The sequence below is a fragment of the Taurulus bubalis genome, assembly GCF_910589615.1.
Source record: "Taurulus bubalis genome assembly, chromosome: 7".
In the NCBI taxonomy this organism is placed as follows: domain Eukaryota; kingdom Metazoa; phylum Chordata; class Actinopteri; order Perciformes; family Cottidae; genus Taurulus; species Taurulus bubalis.
The window spans coordinates 26,276,493-26,302,554 of NC_136595.1; the positions used below are offsets into that span (position 1 = coordinate 26,276,493).

The 26,062-nt window shown below is 41.6% G+C and overlaps 1 protein-coding gene across 5 annotated transcripts; it reads right to left on the bottom strand.

Moving 5' to 3' along the window:
* Positions 1-1,453: 1,453 nt before the first annotated feature.
* On the bottom strand, positions 1,454-26,062 carry osbpl1a (oxysterol binding protein-like 1A; the record flags this gene model as incomplete). 5 transcript variants are annotated; one of them, XM_079221125.1, is made up of 28 exons in its annotated part: positions 1,454-2,293; positions 3,941-3,961; positions 4,873-4,963; positions 5,064-5,187; positions 5,491-5,604; positions 5,877-6,003; positions 6,881-6,970; positions 7,202-7,309; positions 7,511-7,693; positions 8,202-8,299; positions 8,387-8,521; positions 9,915-9,990; positions 11,957-12,161; positions 13,617-13,779; positions 18,068-18,174; positions 18,449-18,530; positions 18,662-18,790; positions 21,020-21,121; positions 21,225-21,288; positions 21,475-21,548; positions 21,660-21,704; positions 21,801-21,868; positions 22,964-23,108; positions 25,147-25,232; positions 25,382-25,493; positions 25,629-25,703; positions 25,778-25,863; positions 25,939-26,062. In XM_079221125.1, the coding sequence occupies 28 exons, from the start codon at positions 26,060-26,062 to the stop codon at positions 2,191-2,193; spliced, it is 2,937 nt and encodes a 978-aa protein (XP_079077251.1). In that variant the 3' UTR covers positions 1,454-2,190. The 5 variants fall into 5 exon arrangements, with proteins under 5 accessions (XP_079077251.1, XP_079077254.1, XP_079077252.1 ...); XM_079221128.1 differs by lacking the exons at positions 11,957-12,161; positions 13,617-13,779; positions 18,068-18,174; ... (11 more) ...; positions 25,778-25,863; positions 25,939-26,062 and having other exon boundaries at positions 5,491-5,586; positions 9,915-9,986; XM_079221126.1 differs by lacking the exons at positions 11,957-12,161; positions 13,617-13,779; positions 18,068-18,174; ... (11 more) ...; positions 25,778-25,863; positions 25,939-26,062 and having other exon boundaries at positions 3,923-3,961; positions 9,915-9,986.

Below are 26,062 nucleotides of genomic sequence, written 5' to 3' on the forward strand. Positions count from 1 at the left end.
GCATTACATTCAAACTGGTCTTTTGCTATAAATCGATAAATAAATAAATAAATAAAACACATAAATATACATTGTTCTTCACTGTCATTAACACTACATTATAAGTCTTATTTAACCTTTTACATGAACCTTTTCCTCTCACTTTTACTTAAAACATATATAAAATATACATTATATATATTATATGCATATATCCTTTGACCTTCTGTCCCAATCACCTGAATTCATTCTGCATGATCAGCTGTTTTAAGAACCCGGTGTCCGTAAACAACCTGTTTGTTGCCCAAACTGTGTCTTATTACAAAGTATTATAACAATAAAGTTGTGCAAATACAACCTTAATAAAAATATAAGCGCAAGTTGTGTCCCAAAAGATGTTTTTCCATGTTTGGTATAGCTGGAAAATAGACATTCTGAGCTTTCTAAAGCTTTTTTTTTCAGGGGAAAAGAAGCCGTCAAACTACACGTTCTGTTGTCAACATATTTCAAAAATGTTCATGGCCACCTGGTCGCACCATGAATCTATGGATACCATAACAAGCCCCGTGCGCATTATCCATGTATATAGAGCATGCAGCTCTTCGGTCATACATTCATACTCAATATTCATTGTGTTTATTGCTTAATGGAAGATTGATGCTATTTCAACATGGCTAATGGAAATAAATAGCGTTCAGAAGTAAAACTCCCTGTAAAAAGTCAACATGCAACCAGTGAATCGTATATAATAAATGGATTCATATTAATTTGCTTCTTAGCTTACAGTAGACCAGATGCTTATGACTTATACGCCTCATGGTTCAGGAGCTGTTCCTGATTAGTTTGGGTTATGTCATCAAGAGATTTCTCCTTGGGCCGTGTGGCTTTTGATGTGAATAAACTAATTTAATGCATCCAGCAGAATTCCTGCAGGACGTTTGACAGTTTTCTGGCTGAAGCTACGCCTTAATTATCCAGACTCCTTTAGCAGCTCCGTTGCCGACGTGCTAGATTTTAATAAAACACTTTTTTTCGAATGCAAAGTCCCTGTGTTGCTTTTATTTGTGTCCATAGTTCACGAGAGCTGCGCTGACTAAACTACGTCCATTATCTTCTCTATCTAGTCTCCCTCCAGGTTGGGAGTGAAACACCGGCCTTTAATTGAACCAGATTCAAGGATATTATTCCATTTCTGCATCTCACTACTGCATTTTACTGCAACTTTTATTCTATTTTTTACTTTTGAATGTTTTAATGAATGTCCTTAATTGTTTTTAAATCTTGTTTTCTTTTGCATTACGTTGATGCTTTTATGTGAAGCACTTTGAATCGTCTTGTACTCTGCAAATAAACTTGCTACCTTGCTGATCAGATTACACTTTATGTCGCGCATATTTCCCATAAATGTCATAAATCAAAAAAGACACATGGATACATTGAAGTGTTTTATTTCAGTTTCCATCAAAATACTCTCAATGCTCAATACGGAGGCAAAACGCCATGAAATCCAATAGTTTTTTACATCATGTGACCTTTTGACCCCCAAGACTTTGTCTTGCATGCCTGGCAGGTTGTATGATACACACACACACACACACACACACACACACACACACACACACACACAGTTTATATTATATATATACTGTATATATAAAATTCAGAAGGGGGTAAACAATTAACACCAGTCAAGTTTAAAATTGACGTAGAAAATATACTGTGTGATTTTTTTTTGTCTGAATGTTTCCTAATTTTTTTTATTCAGGAAAAAAAAAACAACACCCACAAAATCAACCTCATATTTACTGACAGTTTGTGATTTTTGGAGTCCAGAGGGAACATGAACGACGTGATCGAGGTTACTGGTTGAATGTGTGGAAAGTTTATATACAGGAACACATTTAGAGTTATGAATATTAACATTTAAAAGAAGACAGAAGGACACTAAAACCATCAGCTCCTCAGCAGAAACAAACGGGTCTCGACGGACATACAAATACATGTCAAAGCATAGGCCAAACGTCACATTTCATACTTTTTTTGTAACTTTTTTTTATGCACAATTTTACAATCATAAAGGAGATAAAGGCCACGCAGATTAAGTGTTATTGCTTGTAGTTACTGTAGCTATTGCATAAAAAAACAAGCAGTGGATGCTGCGGCGTGCAGAGGAGCCGCACGGCGCTCACGTCCCTCTGCACTGAACGTCCGTCAGTAAATGTCGGGCAGCTGGCTGTACTTCCTGTCCCAGTATCCAGGAGAGAAGATCCAGTCCTGGGAGCTGGTGTGGGGGTTCTGGCCCTGCTGAAACCACCTGAAACCACAGCGGAGACACATCAGCATTCAGTTTGAGCTCCGCATTAAAACCAACTCCGGCCAGAAAAATCACTCAGCGGGGGAAGGGAGGCCGGGCATGCTGGAGCATGCTGAAGCACAAGGTTACGGGCATTGTGCACGGGAATTGGCCGTTAGTTTTATTTTGGTTTGGTTTAGAATAAAAAAGGAATACTTCGCCCACACGTGCTATTCGTATATCAAGGACTCACCACTTGTTACCTTGAATTCTTAAAGGAAACCTTTTTCAAAGGATCCAAAACTGGAGTCTCGATGAATGAAAGCCAACGTTTAACAACAGCATCCTCCGTTTAGCACATCTGCTTACAGACCCCTACACAGTATGTGCAGTCCAATCTATAATCCTCATTTATTCAGTCGTCGATCTCAGAACAAATTCATGCAACACGTTCATACTCGCACAACTCTAGCGAGTACTGCAAAGTTGATTGATGCGTTCGAAGGAAAGGAATTTGCACAAAGCTGATGTACTGCGTGCGTCTGCCTTCGACACTGGAGCTGTTCATGTGAAGCGCCACTCCCTCACCTTTTTGCCCCCTGGCTTTGCATAAGGATGTGTCGTGTTATGTTTCAGGCCATTGGCCCACTTCTTCCTCACCTGGGCGTCATACTATGTGCGGAGTTGTACATCAGTGTAACTTCTGCAGGAGGTTTGGTTTTCCATTACAGTTTGTACGATGAAGGAAAACTGACAATAGCGTGTACGGCATGTTCTTCATTCGGTCGGTCCTCAGTTTTCTCTCTGTGGCACTTTCAGAGGCTGGTAACTCGCATGCAAGTCTGCACTTGTTTTTTGCACCTGCAGGTCTAAAAGGTGTAAAAGGGTCTTTACAGTTTGGAAGTGTAAATACTTCTTTTAGCGAAGATGCATGTGTTTGGGAAGGAGTGAGCATGTAACGGGATATATGAGGTTGTAACTTAACGGGCCGACTGGGAACAGGAACCGGGTGTCAAAGTGTCAGCGACCAAAAATGTCTCTCAAAGAGACGCGGACCAACCAGGAAGAGACTCCGAATGACCACAAGAGACACAAATAGACCAAAACACATGCAAAGAAAATGAAAAACAGCTGCAAAGAGACACAAGGACACTCAAAACAACGATGACATGCGGCAAAATAACCACAGATAAAACAGTTGCACACAAAAAACACCAAAACAGCTGCAAAGAGACACAAAACTAGAAGAAGAGTCGTTAAGCTCCGCCCCTATTTACTTCAATTCATGAAGACTTTCCTCAGTTTAAAAAAAAAAGGAGGAGGAGTTTTCTTTAAATAATTCAAAGGTAACACAAGGTGAGTAATTGATCCACTAATGGTGAAGTATTCCTTTAACTTCTACGGTTAGTTTTTGTGTCTTTTCGGCATGAAAGTGCGTGACAGGTGTTCCGGGTTAGAGGACTCGCGTGGCGTCGGCGTGCCGGGAAGCCGCCATGCCGAAGCCAGAGCAGATTACAAAAAGACGCCGTCTCTGATTCTCTGTCGAATCTTAACAGACGGGGATGCAGATAAGATTTCAATTTAGAGAATACAGAGCGTCTGGAAACACTGAGACTGCGGGGTCACGTGATCACGTCACACATCAATCACACGGCGAGCAGCTCTGACCTTGGACCCAGGGCAGGACTCCTAAACATCAAAGCCGGGACGCCACAGAAAAACAAGTCAGATGAAGAGAAAATGAAGAATCAGCTCGAACATTTCAAACAAACACGGAATGAAAGAGATGATCAAACTGCAGCTTTAAAGATAGAAACTGTATATATATATATATATATATAAATATTTGGCCACAATGCATGTAAAGTAAATGTAAATATTTATACAACGCTTAAATTTAGCACGATACACAGAGGATCATCTGAGCTGTCAACACGTTTGACATTTTGGAAAAACACTTGTTTGTTTTCTCATTTGATTTATGGCAAGAAAGTGAATTCGTGCATTTCCTTTAAAGACAGAAACCTGCATATAAAGTTAATAAAAAGACAGAAATCTGCATATGCACACTTGTCACTTTCCCATTACCCTTTGACATACACTTGTTTAAAGTACTGTTATCTGTTTATTTTATATTTTATATTCTAATATAAATTCAATATGTTTCTATTTCATGCACTGTGTTGATTATTGTTGATTGTTTAATGTATGCACCGCCGGCCAAGACGAATTCCTCGTATGTGAAACATAACTGGCAAATAAATGGTTCTGATTCTGATAAAGTTAATAAAAAGGACATAAATCTGCATATAAAGTTAATAAAAAGAAAATATGAATGCCACTTCATTGAACAGGGGGCGTAATCTGAATTGACAATGTTCACACTTTAATAATATTCAATATAAATCAATGTCATTTAATGCACACAAAGAGAGGCCATTGTCTTCATATGGCCTTGAAATTGTATTCATGAACCTATGATATCGAAGTCTTTGGAGCTGAAGGGACAGTTTGGATTAGTTTCTGTGACTTTAATGTTTCAAAGCTTTTCGTTCAGATACACAACACCTCTTTCCCTCCCTCTCAGAGAGGAGACTCACCTCGTCTTCCACTCTTCATCAGACGTGGAGCGCTTTTTGCGAGCGGCTCTCTGCTTTTCCTCGAGCCTTTTCTTCTCCTCACTGGCGAGGTCTGTTGGAATAACAACATGGTTTCAGAAGGCAGCGAGATGATTCTTTAATTACACTTTGTGTGTGTGTGTGTGTGTGTGTGTGTTGCCACATAAGGTTACCGATGTCTCCGTTCTCCATGGCTCGTATGTCGGGCCTCAGCCGGCAGTCCGTCGGCGGGATGGCTCCCTCCATCTCGCTGCGCAGCTCGTTCAGCTGCATTGCGAAGGACGTGAAGCTGTACATCTGCAATGTGTGTATATTAGAACGTCAAAAAACACAAAACACATGCTGATTTTGGGGCTGCAGTCAGGTACACAACAAAAACAACAAGAGAAAAGGTGCATTTCCCCCCCCAGTACGTGCAAAGTACAGAACGCAATAACCACAAACTTGTGCATATTAAGAAGACAATGCACAGCGAGCGAAGACGTGTTTTACTCCTACGGCTCATGAACCCGAGCACTCTGTACGCTTCAACCCTCCGAGTGGAGTGGGCGGCGTGACGCTCGCTAATTAAAGCTTCTGCTGTGCGTTCATCAGTCAGACCTCGGTGGAGTTGGCCGGCCGGGGCGCGATCCTCCACAGCAGCTGGCTGCCAGGAATCATCTCCACGGTGTCTGCAGCCGGAGAGGGAACCTCCTCCTGATCCCCGCTGCAACCCTGAACAGTCAAACACACACACACACACACACACACACACACACATTAACCACGCTCTCTGAGAGATGATGCATCATTACGCTGTTTATCGGGGGGAGTACAGTTAATTATAGGTGTCGGCAAAGATCTCAAGATTTCATAATTTTTTTGGGGGGGGCGACTTGAAAAACACTCTCCATCTAATCAGTCATGAAACTGCATTTATGCACGGGATGAATCACAGAACAAACTCCTGCGTGGCTCCCTGCCGTTCGGCGGGAAGCGGCTCGTACCGCTTTGCCGCTCTTCTTCTCCGCGGCGCCTTTCCTGTCGCTCTTCTTGTGCGTCTCGAAGGCGGCCGGGTCCACAACGTACAGGCACTCTGTCCACTTCCCGTAGAGAGCGCACAGCTTCTTTTTGCTGTGGAAAACACACACACACACACACACACACACACACACACACACACACACACACACACACACACATAAATATCCTCTGCTTGTCCCCGTGTGGGTCTCAGTCTCGATAAAAGACGCCGTGAAGCAGCTTGGCATCATGGGAGTTGCTTGCCGTCAATAGGATTCCCTCAGTGTTCATCATTCTGGATGAACAAACACAGGACTTTCACCCAGGGGACCCGCATCCGTGTTGGGTAAAAACAAACAGCATTATGCGACGTCCGTAGCTTAAGTTCCGTATTTGAGGACAAACCACGACGTGTTTTCTAACTTTCACCTTTTCACCGAGTTCACCGCATGCAAACTTTGGACCTCAGGTTACACTAAAGGTAACGTTCGCTTCACTTTTTCTCTGATGATTTAAAGACGTCCGATGACTAAAAAAACAATCTTAGTCTAAAAATATTGATGTTAACCTAGAATAAAAAAATTAATTAATTCCTGACAGCTCCTGGCAGACACAAGGCTGATGCTGCACAAAGAAGACCGACCGAAACGCACCGTTACCTTGATTAAAATAACAGAATTCTCTGGGTTTGGAAATTGTGGGAAACATTTAGAGTTATTATTACACAACTCAAAAAAAAACATATTTAGGTCTATTAATTTTTGTTATCTGTAAAATGATTCCTTTAAAGTTAGAAATGAGCTCAAGGGGCCTCAGCTAACCTTCTTAACTTTGTGGGTCCGGATTTAGAAATAAAGCTAATTAAAAACAGCTTATGGAGTCATACTTGTTCTCCAATATGGCGGCATGGAGATATGTTTTGTAGGGCATCTGCATGATAAAACTGCGTACTGTATATGCACAGTATAAATATATTCCCTCAGTGTACCTTTTATCCAGAATATAGCCTTCAACCTTGTGCAGCTCTTTGCCAAAAAGGCCACACGGTTTGAAATTCAGGCAGCACCTTTCACCAGTTCTGTGTTTGGAAAAAAGAGGAGAAAAAAGTGCACATCATCCTCTCACTCTCGCTTTCACTCTCTGCTAGCTGAGTCACACAAAACTTCCGCATCCGCTCCATTTCCTCCTTGTTGGTCAAACTTCCTCAAAGCAAAACATTACTCTGTAATCTTACAAACAAAACTGGCCAACACGTATGCCTATGCAAACATGTTTTTATTGACTTTATACATTATTTCGGTCCACTCACCGGTGGTTGACCACCTCCACATTTCCATACTGCTCGATCCACAGCTGGCCCACGATGATGTTGTGAACGCAGCATGTGGGATTCGTCCAGGTGTAGGCTTCATTGTAGCTGAAGAGAAAAACATTTGAAAAGACTTAAAAGGGGGAGCCAAATTTTACACATAAAAGTCTGTTTGTGTTGGGATGTTCTGCTCCATATAGGGGAAAAAGTACTTTACGGCGCATTATATATTATTATATTTAAATGTACATTATGGACAGAAAGTACGAAGGTCACAGTGTCTTCTGACATGAGTACAAAGCGTCTTACTTGGGCAGCTCCAGCGTGATGATGCCTTTGGGCTCCGCCTCCACGCTCTTGCCCCAGAACTTGAGTTTGGGGTAGATGGAGCCGTGGAACACAAAGTCCTGCTTCAGGCCCTCGGCGTGGAAGGCGCTGACCGGAGGATGGTGGCTCACCTGCTCCGACAAGAGCCGGAAGCCCAGATCCTCTCTGGGGGGATGGCGAGAGGCGAGCGTTAAGAGTGTGTTATCATCAGTGCGTTATCATCAGTGTGCTATCATCAGTGCGTTATCATCAGTGTGTCAGTGCGTTATCATCAGTGTGTTATCATCAGTGTGTCATCATCAGTGCGTTATCATCAGTGCGTTATCATCAGTGCGTTATCATCAGTGCGTTATCATTAGTGCGTTATCATCAGTGCGTTATCATCAGTGCGTTATCATCAGTGCGTTATCATCAGTACCTTATCATCAGTGCGTTATCATCAGTACCTTATCATCAGTGCGTTATCATCAGTGCGTTATCATCAGTGCGTTATCATCAGTACCTTATCATCAGTGTGTCATCAATCAGTGTGTTATAATCAGTGCGTTATCATCAGTCCGTTATCATCAGTGTTTTATCATCAGTGCGTTATCATCAGTGTGTCATCATAAGTGCGTTATCATCAGTGTGTCATCATCAGTGTGTGAGCGTGCTCTATGTGAGTCCCACTCACCGGACCAGTTCATAGGTCTCTCCCAGCAGAGGGTTGAAGGGTTTGCCGGTCCGCTCCCACTGCGAGGCCACAGCGGACACCGCGAACGCAGCAACGCACTGCCAACAACACCACATAATGCACGTGAAACACGACTGTATTTAGACCGCTTTAGGCGTGTGCACGTGGCGGGTGGAGGACGCTACCTTCATCCTCTCGATGGAGTCGGGGCAGGCGTTGGCCCGGTGGACGAGGTGCGTGTGCTCCATGTACTCCGTCAGGCGCTGCAGGAAGCTCAGCGGCTCGTTGAAAATCACCGGCATTGTGATCTTGGAGAGTTCCTAAAAGAAATAGACGTGAAGTAGGAATTAGAAAAACAATAGTAATGAATGAATGTTTTATTTTCGTTTTCCGGTCATTTACGTGACCCCCGTCGCTCGTGGGATCATTCAGAACAACGAGCCGACGCTTCGGCACGCCAACGGCTCCTCTGACAGCACAATGCATGAATAATTACTAAATATAAATGACTGATTACCACGCGCACACACACACACACACACACACACACACACACACACACACACGTATAGTCTTATCACATTGGACGAAAGAAAATATATATGTAGAATTAGCATATCATTTAGTCATTATTATTTTTAAAAAAAAACAAAAAAAAAACATGATGGAGAGGGGTTTGACTTTTCGAAGGTTTATGATGCAAAAAAATATATTTGTTTAAATGCGAGTTCTTCTTTGCATTTTGGATTAAACCAAATTCATCTGTAAGCATGCAACAATTCTACAGGAGGGAGACAACGTGTGATTTTACTTTTTTTTTTTTTTTCGGAAATCAAAAAGTAAAGGACGAAATAAAATAAAATAAATGTTTCTCTCCACTTCATTTGGCTCATTATATTCACAGATTCTTTTATCTTCAATCACACCTCTTTTTCTTGCATTTTTACTATGCATCTTATCTTAACTGTGCACAGAATGATCTTTGACATCTAGGCTAATTCATTATACTATATATATATTTAATCGATCCCATCTGTGTGCGTGTTCTCTTATGAATAAAAGCTGCAGAGCTGGTTTTAGAAGTGCAATCGCATGACCCGTTTTCATTAAAGAAAGAAAATAAAGCGCCTTCCTCACACAGCAATCCTTTAAACGTTTAATAACGCCGGCTATTGAAAAGGCTAAAAGGGAATATTGGTCTTCAAACAAGCGGTAGTGACGTCCGTATCTCATATGTCTCTTTGGACTAAAGTGTCTGTCACATCTACTGTATCCTTCTCCAGTGCAAAAAAAGAAATGAAGATTTATAAATGTAACATTCAAATGAAAGAGACATGTATAAAATGGTCTAATCTAGAAGTACAGACACGTTGCTGAGACGACGATGTTGAATAAGAGTCTACAGCATTCAGCAGATACGCAGGAACATTATTATTCATTTGTTGGTCGCATTTCTGTCATCACGATGAACGCAATGGCAAAATTCACTCTCCTTTGAGCTCCGGTTTTGGTCTCCACCAACTCCTAAAAAGGGACATTTCTGTCTCTTCATCAGCTAAATGCTCCACTAAGTTTACCAGCGGGTCTCTAGCTGTGTCTGTCTGCAGTTTGGTGTTGAGCAGGTACGAGTAAAATGGACTTTATATGGCTTTAATACTGAAAACAGCTTCACACGGTACATCGAGCATGACGATTAAAAACAATCATTCTCACCATTCCAATGCAGTTCCTCAGGATACTCCAAATACTGAAGTCATTTCTTGAAAACATTGGTGCAGGTAAGCTGGTCCTAGAATAACACACACACACACACACACACACACACACACACACACACACACACACACACACACACACACACATAGTGGAAGGTTTGTAAGAGGACATTGACTTTGTACTAGTGCTCTAGAAATGGACTCTTTTTGTGAGAGTAAACGCACTGCCAGACACGTAATAGCTGCAGCATTCATGTCTTATTCAAGTGAATATGGTCCACACAGCCTGACATGTATTGTGTGACTGAAACAAAGCCCAGAGAGACAATCAACACCGGTACCAACGACGGCAAACAGCCTTCCAATCATCCGGCAATAGATGCAACGGATCAACCCAGTCAAACTATGTTAAAGGTTTATGTTGGAGTTTGTATAAAATACTTAACTCTTCAATACTTAAACATCATTAGCAACATTTAAGGCTTTGGGTCATCTTGGCATTGGCGTGAGTTTTCTTTTGTAATTGGGAAGCTGAACCTCAGCTCCTATAATGAGTCTATAATGAACTGTATGGCCAAAATACAGACGCTTCAATTTTGCCATTGAAACCCATTACAACAAAACATGTTGATCTTATTGCCATTGCAGCATTAGGCTTTACATCTATAGCCCTGGCTTCAAAATCATATTTTTTTAAAACAATTGTTTCACCAGATGGAGCCACTTTCTTAAGTTTGGCCTATGAGGCGAATGCTATTCTCCTGATCTCCACTAGGGGCATCACTGCTGTATTAGGGAGCACCGCACGTAATACAGCATAATACACATCCATGTTATTCTTATTTGACCAGAAATCAAAAGCAATGTTATTGTTCTTTGACATACTCCAGACTGTTAAATAATAGAATCCTCCTTAGCATCGAATATAATAAATATATAAATATTGTTATTGTTTCTGGGAGGTTTCATAAAAAACAGAGTCTGGATTATTTATTCATCGTAGTTACTTTTCTCTTCCTATCCCATGATTTGAAAAGATATTCATAAATTGCAAAACTAAAAATATATGTAAAAGTGGTTTTGAATCAAAGCTCTAATATTTGTAAAATGTAACAATAACATGAACTTTTTTAAACAGTATTTTTCACAAATCATGATGTAAAAGACAATATAAAAAACAGCAAAATGATGTAAACAAACTGGCATTTAAAGGGTTAAAAGTTGAAAAATTAATTTTTGGTAGTTATGATCAGGACTGAAGTTGGTCAAAAGGTTTAAGTTGGTGAAAGTTGAAATAGAATATTAATAAGTAATATTTCAATAGCAGTTTTAAGAGCAACATTTTTTAGTCAAAGTCAATGTTGACAATCATTGACATAGTATTTCACACTTAAAACTAAATCCCTAGCACCTAACACATTTAAAATAATAACATTTGGTGGTTATGATCAGGAAGGAAGTTGGCTAAAATATTTATTTAGTGGAAAATTATATTTTTGACGCAGCCATTTTTGCCCTCTAAGGACGCTAGAGCCACCTTTAAAAAAAAAGTGATGCATAATGATTCAAATTCCAAGAATAAAGCAATCAAGCCATGTGAAAAACAACAGGAAGTGTTAATATAAAAATGAAAATTGAAATCCATTCAACGCGTTTTGACTCCAGCGCCGCCAACACGGGACTGCAGACTGATTATTGCATTACACTGTGACCTCATCAATATTTAACAGCTCCGACACAGAGCTCACTTCTTTCAATGCAACTCTTCCTCTCTCTCTCCTCCACCGGGCCGACTCTGAATTATTCACACTACGGAGTGGAAAGACCCGAGGGACGACTTAGGAATGAAAACACACACAAGACGGTTGAGCAAACACACCGCCGATATTAATGATTATATAGAACAAGCAATAAATAAATTGCAGCAACAGTCGGCCTCTGAGGAGACCGGCCCTTTGTGGAGTTTGTTCTTTTTTGATGCGGAGGATGAAAGCTCAGGGGGGCGGGGCTCCGTTTAGAAAGCTGTGGGTCACCGCTGACCTGTGCTTTGTGATCCCGTTGGGTCGAGTCTCGTCCGCGTCGCCTTGGTGATCGTCCCGCGACATGACGGCGGCGGTGCTGCTGCGTAATGACGCCACGGAGCCTTCGTCCTCCTCCTCCTCTTCCTCCTCCTCCTCCTCGTCCTCCCCACAGGAATGGCTGGCCACCGTCTCGAAGCCGCTCAGGGAGATCTCCGAGTCAGATTCTGTGGTGGACGCAATTTATTTAGTTATAGTTTCAAAGAAAATTGTGGAAGTAAAGGGTGACATGCTCTGTTAAAGCCACAGTGTGCAGGGTTTAGTGGCACCACGCTGTGAGGCGACCTCCGGTGGTGAAAAAGGAAGCCTCACCCATCACGGCCTGTCATTATTAATCCTAATTTAATGTATTCAGGATCATATTTCCTCTCCACATCACCATCATCTAAATAACAACAGCTATCAGTGTTGCGTCCCTGCATCCAAGAGAACGTTATTTAGTCAACAGTGGAAAAAAGACGTTGGACTTTTTTCCACTGGCCGTCACTCTGATGAGCTTTTTTAATATTTATCTTGTTTACTGTATATTGTGTATAAGTACAATATATTATTATTATATATTGTGTATAAGTACGAAGAGTGAAATCGTCGTCAAATTCCATGTATGTGCAAACTTACATGGCCATTAAAGCTGATTGATTCTGATTGTGTATGTTTTTTAATAAAGCAGTATAAAAAGGAAAATTATTTTTGTACAGTTTTTGTAAGTTTTATATATTTGTTTTATTCATGTGAGTTCTTGCCCACATTTAGAAAAAAAAGAAAAGTTTTGTAAATTGGAGATCAAATATATCTTTAATATTATTTCTTATTATTATATATTTTATAGTCTCTTAGTAAAGGTAGAGTAGAGGAATCAACCGGTCGTAGCTCAATACACATATTTCAGTGTTGGCGGATAAATAACAAAAAATTTGTAGTGAAAAAAAAAGCCAAATATTTGTCTGGGATAATGAGATAAGTTGATGTTTCAACAAGGTCTCGCTTAGTAAACATCTTGGTCAGTTGTCGTCTTATTTATATCTGATGTATTCTTATCTCATTGTGCTATACATTGATAAAAAAAAGTGACTTTAAGTAAACTCCCAAATATCTATGTTGAGATCAGTCTTAAAAATCTTTTGTGCTGTAAAAACGGGACAGAAAAGTGTAATTTTTGTCATTTCTATATAATACAATTAATCATATTTATTGATTTAAGTATATCTTTTTTTGATTATAATGTCTTTCATTGTGGACTGCCATACAAATAAATAAACAAACATTATTCCCACTGCATATCTCCCGCATGAACTTCCTTCATCTAAACAACTGGTCGCACAGGAGCGTCACATCAGGTCAACGGTGCAACTTCAAATATAAAGAAATACAAAGTTTAGTAGCCATTCTTGACACAAGCGTCAGTCAGTTTAAAAAAAGTCACAACACAAAGAAAGTTATTTTCAACACAACCAGGCCGAACACACACTTGTGCTTACGTCACCCAAAAATACCAGAAGGCCCTCGCCGGCAGGAGGAGAGAAAAAAGAAAAGTATTCCAGTGTCCTACAGGGGAACGACAGAATCTCAATCAAGCAATCTCCTGACCCCCGAAGCGTGTTTTTGATAACCTGTCGACTCACCAGACACGGCGTCGTGGAACTCATCCTCGCTGAGGACGCTGCGCGGCGACGATCCCTTGACGACGGATTGCTCAAGTTCGTGATGCTCCGTGGCGAGAGTCTGCAGCGCCTCGGAGAGGATCCGGTTCTTCTCCACCTCCTGATCCAATTTCAGACTGCGCACCTGAGCTCGCCACACGCACACGCACACACACACACACACACACACACACACACACACACACACACACAAGAGACTAATCAGTCACAGAAATGTTCCATCTTCCCCGACTGATAACTGAGGGAATGCTTTCTTGGCTACCAAACAGTTTTATTCTGACAACATGTGTTTGACTCTCAGACCGGCGGCTGTAAACACAAACACACACACACACACACACACACACACACACACACAGCACGCCGTGGACCGGCCCTCCCCTCTGCGGCTGTCCTGTCATTACCAGACCCACGGAGAGAGAGAGAGCGAGACGGAGGCGGCGCTGAGAGGGAGGAGGCGGCGTGTATCAGTAATGGAGGACAGCTGCCTGGACGCCGCCGTCTCAAATGGCCGACCCAGAGAACATGATTCCCGGGGAGGAGAAGGGGCTCAAATGACGGGTAATGGACTCATATAAAAAAAACATTAGTCCAGAACCATATTATTTTCAATAATACAATGTGTAAATATTAAGTGCAGAGGCCAACAAAAGAGCCAGCAAGATGCTCTTGAGCAAGAGCATTGTTACGCATTCATGTTACGCATGCATGTTACGCATGCATGTTACACATTCATGTTACGCATGCATGTTACGCATTCATGTTACGCATTCATGTTACACATTCATGTTACACATTGATGTTACGCATTCATGTTACGCATTCATGTTACACATTCATGTTACGCATTCATGTTACGCATTCATGTTACACATTCATGTTACGCATTCATGTTACGCATTCATGTTACGCATTCATGTTACACATTCATGTTACACATTCATGTTACGCATTCATGTTACACATTCTTGCTACACATTCATGTTACACATTCATGTTACACATTCATGTTACGCATTCATGTTACACATTCATGTTACACATTCATGTTACACATTCTTGTTACACATTCATGTTACACATTCATGTTACGCATTCATGTTACACATTCATGTTACACATTCTTGTTACACATTCATGTTACACATTCATGTTACACATGCATGTTACGCATTCATGTTACGCATTCATGTTATGCATTCATGTTCCGCATGCATGTTACACATTCATGTTACGCATGCATGTTACGCATTCATGTTACGCATGCATGTTACACATTCATGTTACGCATTCATGTTACGCATTCATGTTACGCATTCATGTTACACATTCGTGTTACACATTCATGTTACGCATTCATGTTACACATTCATGTTACGCATTCATGTTACACATTCATGTTACGCATTCATGTTACACATTCATGTTACACATTCATGTTACGCATTCATGTTACACATTCGTGTTACACATTCATGTTACGCATTCGTGTTAGGCATTTGTCTTACGTGCATGTTACATGTGCGTGTTACATGTGCGTGTTACGCATTCGTGTTAGGCGTGCATGTTACACATGCATGTTACACATGCATGTGTAACATGCGTGTTTCACATGCATGCTAGGCGTGCATGTTACGTGTGCATGTTACGTGTGCATGTTACACAAGCATGTTACAGAAGCATGTTCGAGAAACAGTAACATACAGTGGACGCAAACAAAAATATAAGGAATTGTGTGAGTACTTCGCTTCCTGCATGCGGCCGTCTGACGGTAAACCATCGACCACATGATGGTACCCAGAGCGAGGGGCAAGGTGAAGTGCTGAATAATAACAGACTGAAGATTGCTCGGCAACAACATCCTGAACTTTAAAGAGGACTCCTGCTGCTTGCACCTACACAGTGGGTGTAAAGGGCTGCAGGAGCTGGAAGTGATTCGGTATCTTCTCCCTGCCTGCAGACCCCGTTGTTTCATTCACGCTACAATTCTTCATGTGTACACGACATGTATCCGACATGTACAAAGTGTACATGTCGGAGTTCTTCCTATAGAGACCAGGCCTATTCACGGTGAGGGCTCTCAGGTCCTGTGAGCCTTTTATCGGGCGCGCTGCCTCCGCACAGCGCTGTTCAAAAGGCTGCAGCTGAGGCGCCCGGTGGCCCCGGCACAGGTGTAGACCCTGAAAGCTCCGGACTAGAAAATTCAAATATTTTTTTTGGGGGGTGTTTTGACAGCTTCTGAGGGAGTGTCCCGTCTGCAGACCCACTGGGAAATATCAAAATATGTTGTTTTGTGGAGCTGAACCTGCATAAGTGTGGACAAAAAGACAACTACTGACTTGAATAATTCAAGCTTTGGTATTTAACAATTTTGTCGAAGTCTTTGTTTTTTCGATGAATAAAAAAAAAGAGTTGTGTTTAAAAGGACTGAATCTGTGCATGATCATGTGAAGGTGAACCCCTCCCACTTGATTTCCATATTCAACAACTCAAGTTCAAACGCCGCGGTGCATCATAAGCAGCCGCACTGTACCTTTACACCATGTTTAAACAATCAGCAGGGAGCCACTAATTCTCATTCTGATGTGACATTCAGAGACAAATCGGGTTCAGAGAGTGACGCAAATTCACTGAAACTGGTTACGGCAAGTTTTGTGGTCCAGCCCACAGAATGGAGAAGGAAGATTATGATGAAAAGCGGACATGCTTCCTTTGATATTCCCCCGCAAAGATGTTTTTATGTTCAGCAGCAGCACACAGAATTCATCAAAGTGAACCAGCCGATCAAACCAGCTGTGTTACATATATCAAACGATGTAAAGATGTCTTCTGTCAGAGATTTCATCCCACACTGTCTGTATTAAAATAGTGTCATTCTACACAATATTGAGAATAAATGATCAGGGTGAATTTCTGACAACAGTTGGGCGTTAAGAAGTAATGAGCAGACTGAAAAATATCAACTATTACTACTATTATTATATTGCATGGCGCCGCGCTTTTCGGGGCGGATCATCGACGTCTCGCTTGACCGAGGCAGCCAATCAAAATCAAGCAGGAGGCGGGCTTTACTCCTTCACCCCTGACTTCCTGTTCCGGACGTTGATTTTTAATGATGACAAACAACATGGACTCTTCCATTAACAACAGCAGGAGCTCAATGCCGGCATTGAATCTATTTTCCCAACATTTATTTACGTTTGATGGCCTGGTTGCCCACGCCAACGCCCAGCAGCTGTTTTGCCACACTCACTTTGCAGAGGGGCGTTTTTGGAAGCGACTGCACCTGTTAGCGACGCGTCTCGGTGCGATCGGCCACTTTGTCTTGTTTTGTGGCTATTTTTTTGTCTTCTTTTAAATTTGCTGGATTTAGTTTATTGTCAAAACATCTGGATGTTCCTATCCAGGTGTTTTAACAATAAACTACCAAATGAAACGATACCTCAATGTAAGACTTCACATCCCACGCCAGCGGACTCTTTTGCATAACGCTCTCCTCCCGTAGAGCTTTGTGTTTGTGCGACCGGGCTTTCGGCCAGCGTTGGGAACAAACCCAGCTGGCTCATCGCCGCTTACCTTCCATGTTTACACATCCAGTGGAGCACTCAAACAAAGTCACTACTTAACGCTTGAAAGAATTCAAAAAAGCTAAGCATCCAACTGATTTCCTACGAGCTGGTAGTTTACACACTGCACAAGGAGCCATGGTTCTCATCATGATGAATCGCTGCGTAAACGCTGTGTTTAGTGAAGGGAGAAATAACTGTGTTTTCTTTTACACCATTACAGAACTGATGCACGGGGCTGGTGCTTGTTGTGAGCTATAAGCGGTGCCATCTATTTTTCTCCCTGCGGAGATGTAATCTATTCACTGAATCCTTCCATTACAATCAAATCCATTGAGTCGGACACAAAGAAGAAACCCATCCGACAGCTTATAATCACCGCACTCCACCGAGCTGCTTTCACAAGGAGGTGTGAATGGTGCCGCCGCTTTCTTAAGAAACACATTACGTCTTATTCTTTCTGGTTCTATCACTATACAGCCGAGGGTCACGGGCTGGAAGGCTCCTCTTGATTACAGTATTTACAGTCTGCTTTTTTAAAGGGTCAGTCAAACCACAAAGAATATATTATGTAATATATAAATATATTTTCTCACTCGGCCCTCATTGGCACTCTTTACAGAAGTAATGTCCTGGTGACATATTCCACAGATATATTAAAAGCCAAAAAAAAGTATTGGAATTCACTTCCGGCAGCAAAAGTTTCAGAGCTGAATAATTCAAAATACCCATCTACATCTTTTTTTTTGCTGTGGGTTTTTCGTCGGTACGGTTTGATAAAGACAAAGCGCCTGAGAGGACATCCAACAAAGACGCACACCTGTTCTGGGGGAAGCCGAAACTCACCACTTCCTGTCTGGAGAGGAGGCCGAGACAGACGCCGAGGCTGGAACTGGTCTCGCTGGACAACTCGCTGATTTCTTGTAATTTCTGCGTCACGGCGGATGGAAACTCTGAGGGGGAACAAACGCACCAATGAGGCACTACAAAGGAATTAAGTGGAATTAAAATGTTGTTGTTTTTTTATCTCCATGTTCTCAGAAAAGCTGCAAGCACAACAAGCTTCTTCTGACAGAAACAGACTCCTAATCATGAGAATTACAGACGGAATTCTGTCGAAGCTGTGCATTTAAATCTGCTTGATGATGCTTATAATTTTAATTAAAAGGTCTATTAAAATATATATATATATAAACATGTAATTGACAATGAAACAGCAGGTTTTACTCTCTGCCAGCCCGTCGTTTCTCAGCAGGGACAGGAAGGCTTCCACCTCCTTCTCCAGTCTCTTCTGGTTGGACTCCGCCGCCTGCATTCAGAGAGATGAGAGGAAACTGCAGGTGAACCAAAGCGGCGCATGGTGGGATGACCAGGGGGGGTCAACGCTGCGGCTCACTCTTCTGACATGCTAGTTATGGATTTTCTTTTATTTCCAGCCACCTGTAGCGAGTCCGTTAGCTCCCCGAGTGACTTGGCCTCCTCCTCGTCCTCCTCGCCCTCGCTGCCTTGCTCCTGGGAGCAGTAGTGAGTGCTGTAGGCCGAGTGCTCCTCCACCGCGTCCTGCCAGCCCTGAGCACCGGGACACATTATATTCATTTGGGTTCGTCCTTCAATCATTCGACCATTCAATCATTATCTATTTAAAAACTTTGACCATGGAATTAAAAGCTTCCATCTGCTTTTTTTTTTTTTTAAATCGAGGTTTTGAGATATTGATGCTCAACGTTCTTAAATCCTCTTTAACAAAACGTACAGAGGTTTTCTTTTATTGGTGAAAATAAAAAAGACTTGTGTTCTAAATCATTTTTCAGTCAGTTTGAGTTGTTGCAAATAAAACCTTCTATTATTGGGAATCATAAGGCAAAACAGGCAAAGCAGTTTTTAGGTCTTTTTGACCAAACTCAAATCAAGTTTAGTCTTTGGACCAAACCAAGTCAAGTGTTTAATCTTTGGACCAAACCAAGTCAAGTGTTTAGTCTTTGGACCAAACCAAGTCAAGTGTTTAATCTTTGGACCAAACCAAGTCAAGTGTTTAGTCTTTGGACCAAACCAAGTCAAGTGTTTAGTCTTTGGACCAAACCAAGTCAAGTGTTTAATCTTTGGACCAAACCAAGTCAAGTGTTTAGTCTTTGGACCAAACCAAGTCAAGTGTTTAGTCTTTGGACCAAACCAAGTCAAGTGTTTAGTCTTTGGACCAAACCAAGTCAAGTGTTTAGTCTTTGGACCAAACCAAGTCAAGTGTTTAATCTTTGGACCAAACCAAGTCAAGTGTTTAATCTTTGGACCAAACCAAGTCAAGTGTTTAGTCTTTGGACCAAACCAAGTCAAGTGTTTAATCTTTGGACCAAACCAAGTCAAGTGTTTAGTCTTTGGACCAAACCAAGTCAAGTGTTTAGTCTTTGGACCAAACCAAGTCAAGTGTTTAGTCTTTGGGCCAAACCAAGTCAAGTGTTTAGTCTTTGGGCCAAACCAAGTCAAGTGTTTAGTCTTTGGACCAAACCAAGTCAAGTGTTTAGTCTTTGGGCCAAACCAAGTCAAGTGTTTAGTCTTTGGGCCAAACCAAGTCAAGTGTTTAGTCTTTGGACCAAACCAAGTCAAGTGTTTAGTCTTTGGGCCAAACCAAGTCATGTGTTTAGTCTTTGGACCAAACCAAGTCAAGTGTTTAGTCTTTGGGCCAAACCAAGTCAAGCTTCTAGACTTTTGATTTCAAGCTTAAGTCAAGCCTGGAAGTTAACTTACATAAAAAGATAACTTTTTTATTTATTTTTTATTTTAGATAACTTAAAACTCTAGTTTCTATTTAAGGCAGTGGTCACTCACATATTTATTTTCAACAAATGTTCGTAATGATAGCGCTGCTGAATGCACACAACTGAACCACTATCTAAATGCATGGCTTTCATTTGCAATGTCTGAGGAATACAGATATTATTAGTATGATTATTATATTATTATTCTAAAAAGGATAGAACGTAACAAAAGACTCCAACTTTGGTAATTTTTGGTATTAACATTACAAAGAGTGCTTTCGAGGGAAGGGCACACAGGCGGCTCGTGTCATTCTGGGAACAGAAACCCCAAAAGCTCTGAAAGGCAAATTGGGAAGAAAGTATTCAATGTGCTGGATATGAAGAGGGACCGAGAGCTGCTGAATGGATTCATTATTTCTGTACTGAAAGGCTATTTTTCCTCTGAATTTAGAGATCTCTACATTTTATTCTGGAGCCAGCAGCTGCAACCAAAGGTTTTGAGTTATGGAGACGTCGCACACGTCCTTTATATTATTAATTATTTGAGTTTTATTGAAGTTTGGCAGAGCTCTATAAGTCAAAACTATGGAAAAAATCCCGAAAGTATTAGAAATATATGCAAATAAATATATTTGTAAATGTTGTGGAAAAACAATAGTGATAAATATGTAAAAATGTGAAAAATATGTTCAACATTCGTTAAAATAGTAAAATAAAACATGCGAAACTAATATCTGATTAGATATAAAAAATAACTAATGAAAAATGTGTAAACAAAAATAAATCAGAAAAATGTATTCCAGTTGTCCAATTTTTTGTGTGCATTATTTTGTTTATTTAGTATTTATAATATATTTAAAAAAACATTTCCCCAAAATATTTAAATATTATTGGTATTGATAATACAAAACTACAATGAATGTTTTCCCTGTGTTCATTCTGAGAAGTGATTGGTGCAAAGTTAGAGAATAACTTAGGAGCCTTTTGCATTAACGTATAAAAAAAGAGAGAAAATGTTGATTACCACCAGAAGAGACACTAAACCTACTTTTGCCGTGGCCTCCGGGTCGTGTTTAGGTGATACTTTGAAGTGATGCATGCTGTCATCGAAGCACTTGAGGGTAAAAAAGCCGCTGTCTTTGTCTCGGAGCTGCAAACAGGGAAACATAAAAAAAAACATCCCGTGTGCGAAAGTTACACTCGCACAAAAATAAACAACAGCTTTGAAGTGTACCTCTTAAATGTGTGCTTACCAAACACTGAGCGTGTGTGAGCGACTTGCAGCCCTGCCTCCTCCCATTGGCTGCTGCATCCGGCCTGAGAGAGAGAGAGAGAGGTGAGGTCCTGACACATTTTAAAGGTGGTACAGAAGACAGATACAAATCAGTGAAGCATTCTGACACTTCCAGCGCCTCTCTAATCAAAAGCGCAGCGCTTCCATTGATCGGTTGCTGAACTCTTTCCAGGTGATTCGAGGAGCGCGGCCGACAGACGAGCACTCACTGTTTGGAGTACCAGGACAAAACCCCGTCCTGGAGGACGACCCAGTAGGAGCGCCAGCCGAAGAATCTGGAGCTCTGCGGGACGCACACACAGGAGAAGAAACGTCCGTCTGAATATCTGTCATTCTTTTCATTATTGTTCCGTCTTTCTCTGATTTCAGAGAGCGCACGGCGGGGGCAACGCACCTTCCAGAGGAGCCCCTCGTACTTCTTCACGTGGCGGGTCAGACCCTGCGAGGAACACAGAGGAGAAGCATGAAGGAAGTACAACAACACAAATCAAAGCACGTTAGGTGAAGGAGCCCCGACACGCGACCGAGCACTCACTCGCTGAGCGTTGCATTTGAGGACCAGCTTCATCGCCGTATCGCCGGCCAGGTCCAACGCCGTCTGGCCTGAGAGTGGACAGACAAGACGAGTGGAGGCGTTCGTGTAAATGAAATAATAAGTAAAAGTACAGGAATAATGAAATACTGAGTGGAAAGAAAACATCCAAAATACACATCTAGGTGTTTATTTGACTCTTTTTGTGTATTTGCATCTGTAGATTTCACTAAAAGTTGCCATTACATAATGTCCAATTTGCATATTTAAGCATAACATTTCTAAAAACTCCTCTTCTTAATGTCAGCGATGAAGTGGTGAAGTGTCGTGGTGATATCTATGAGTTCATGTGTTCACCTGTAGAGTCTTCAGAATGATGTAATGTAACTAAACTTCTCTTTAAAGGACATTTTCTCTACATGAGTTTTTTTTGCCAGAAATCTCCGCCTCGCTAGGATATGGAAGCCCGTTACCAACAGTGATAAAAACAATTAAGATCCTGTGAGTCATAATTATGAAATACTATCTCATAATTATGAATTAACTATCTCATAATTTTGATTTAGTATCTCATAATTATGATTTACAGGATCTTAATTTGATCACAGTGGCGGGACCGGGCTTCCATACTGGAACATACATACCTTATAAAAAAAATAAAAAAATTTAAGGATTGATACAAAGAGACATTCCCTCTGTAAAAACCTTAAAAAAAATAAAAAATAAACATGATTTTGAACCTGGCTTCATCCAATTTTCAGATTTATATTCTGGAAAGTTATCAAAGTTAGCACATATTTTATAATTAATCATGCGGTGAAGCTCCATGGTGATATCTATTAGCAAATACATAAATATATGTTTCTTCCTGATGTGTTTTTCTATGATTGATTGACAATTTTCTTTTTGCCAAAAACCCCATTATGAGACTAGAATCAACAGTGTGCATCCCGTGTCTCTGAGCCTGCAGCAGCTTGCAGCCGACAGTGAGCTTAATTGATGCGCTCGTGGCTCCGCGGACACAGAGGAATAAACTACACAGGGAATTATTGTCTGTCGGATCAATCCGTTATTGATTTTGGTCTTTTCATGCGGAGAATAAAGACAGCGCAGCCTTTAAACGCAGGAGCGGCTCATGATTGGCATCTCTGGCCGGCGACTCGTACCTTTCTTGTTCTCGACGTTGGCGCTGGCGCCGCTTTTCAGCAGCTTCAGGGCGCACGGCTTCTGGCCTCGATACGCCGCCGAGTGCAGCGGAGTGTTCCCCAGCAGATCTGTGCAGTTGATGTCTGGGGTCTTCTTCCTGCTGAGCTGCAGCAAACACAAACACACACAGATGGATTCGACTGATGCCAAATGTCCTGCAGGTCTTTATTGTGCTGCTCAGAAGTGAAGCACGACTCTGGGAGTGATTACTCTCCAAGAGCTGGAAGAGTCAAGGCAGCTCAAAACATCTCTGTCAGTATCCATTTTGTGTGTTTTTGGCACATATTGTAAATGTATATATATATATATATATATATATATATATATATATATATATATATATATATATATATATATACACACACACACACACATTACAGTGTGCTGCTGTCACTGAGATTTAAAGCATTACATGTGAACATTCTCAAAGTGACAGTCTCTAGGCAATAAGATAAAATAAGATAATCCTTTATTAGTGCCGCAGTGGGGAAATTACAGGATTACAGCAGCATTAAAGTAAATAAAGATACTAATCAAGTAATATAAATAAACAGTAGAACAGTAATAAAAACAAAATAAAAACAGTAAAGAAGAATATTAAATATACAGACTGAATACAAAATAAAATAATAGCCCACGATAGCATGGCAGTGACTGCAAAGAAAGTTGCCCAAATTAGCTTAATTGCTTATTGGTTAATTTACAATTTTACAAAGTACATGTTTGAGACATAAACTCATGTTTTCAATGTTTACTGAGGGAATAAATCAAGAGAGAAGTCGAGTCATTTATATAGACTTCTATACAACCAGAGGAGTCGTCCCCTGGTGGTCAGTAGAGAGAATGCAGCTTTAACACATGAAGCATATACTTCTATACAACCAGAGGAGTCGCCCCCTGGTGTTCAGGAGAGAGAATGCAGCTTTAACACATGAAGCATATACTTCTATACAACCAGAGGAGTCGCCCCCTGGTGTTCAGGAGAGAGAATGCAGCTTTAACACATGAAGCATATACTTCTATACAACCAGAGGAGTCACCCCTTGGTGGTCAGTAGAGAGAATGCAGCTTTAACACATGTAGCATGTACTTCTATACAACCAGAGGAGTCGCCCCCTGGTGGTCAGGAGAGAGAATGCAGCTTTAACACATGAAGCATATACTTCTATACAACCAGAGGAGTCACCCCTTGGTGGTCAGTAGAGAGAATGCAGCTTTAACACATGAAGCATATACTTCTATACAACCAGAGGAGTCGCCCCCTGGTGTTCAGGAGAGAGAATGCAGCTTTAACACATGTAGCATGTACTTCTATACAACCAGAGGAGTCGCCCCCTGGTGGTCAGGAGAGAGAATGCAGCTTTAACACATGAAGCATATACTTCTATACAACCAGAGGAGTCACCCCTTGGTGGTCAGTAGAGAGAATGCAGCTTTAACACATGTAGCATGTACTTCTATACAACCAGAGGAGTCGCCCCCTGGTGGTCAGGAGAGAGAATGCAGCTTTAACACATGTGGCATGTACTTCTATACAACCAGAGGAGTCACCCCCTAGTGGTCAGGAGAGAGAATGCAGCTTTAACACATGAAGCATATACTTCTATACAACCAGAGGAGTCACCCCCTGGTGGTCAGTAGAGAGAATGCAGCTTTAACACATGAAGCATATACTTCTATACAACCAGAGGAGTCACCCCCTGGTGGTCAGTAGAGAGAATGCAGCTTTAACACATGAAGCATATACTTCTATACAACCAGAGGAGTCACCCCTTGGTGGTCAGTAGAGAGAATGCAGCTTTAACACATAGGCTGCGGTCGAATGTCTAACCACTTTTCCTTGATCGTTTGTTTTAAATGTTGCCGCCGCAAGGAATTGTGGGGCGCCATTATCTCCTTTCCTTTCGTAAAGGAAAGTCCAGTGTTTCCTATGCTAAAGGAGCTAAGTAAGGACGCATTGAAGCTCCTTTCCTTTGCATTTAGAGAATTCGACCGGCACTTATCATGGCGGCCACTTCCGGGTCATTTCACTCAGTTAGAACCTTCCTCACCGAAAAGGACTATTCGACCGCAGCCACAGACTTCTATACAACCAGAGGAGTCGCCCCCTGGTGGACATTAGAAGGTATGCATCTGCACTAACCAGCTGCGTGAGAGTTGAGAGGTCTCCTTCTCGGGCAGCTTCCAGAAGTTCCTCCTCCAGTTTCCTCTCCTCCGTTCTCTCGGCCGCTTGCAAAACGATGACACGTGCAAGAGAACAAAGTGGGACGATCTTTAGAATCTATACATCATATAAACGACGTGTATGACATTAAAAACGTGCAGATTGATACATTTAAGTCTCCATGAAATGACAGGACGGCGCGTCTCTCTCTCACCTTCCAGCATGCCTCTGATCTCTGCATTCTGAGTGACATCTTTGGGAATCTGTGCCGTCCCATTGATGACAGTGGCACCTGCATCATAGTGCAGCAGCAGCATGACAACCTCCTGATCAATACGTGATTGATTGTTTCATTGACTGATTGATTGACTGGATGAATAAATGCACGCACACAACCACACCATCAACAAAGAGATGACAAGAGTGCAAAGAGACTTCAAATCGGAGTGGCGTTCAGGTACCTTTCTCCCCGTGAAGGCCGCTTTGTGCAGCGGCGTGTCTCCGACGTTATTGGGCAAGTTAACGTCTGCGCCGGCCTGCAAAACACGCGTTAGCTATTTAGTTAAACACTTAAATAGGTTAGGTGTTTGTGTGTGTAAATGAAGCCTACCTTCAGTAACTCCTCCACCACATCTTTGTGTCCAAAGTAACAGGCCAAGTGAAGAGGCGTCCATCCCAGATTAGCCTTTCTCTTACCTAAGAAAACAGTACACACTGTCACACACACACACACAGTATGATGGTGTGTACCGAATCGTGTTCCTCTTGTACCTCTGCAGTTTATGTTGATGTGCGTCTCCTCCCTTATCGTGGACATGAGGAGCCTCTGAATCCCCGGCAGATCTCCGTTCCGGGCGAATCGGAGGAACTGCTCGTCCGGCTCCAGCTCCTCCAT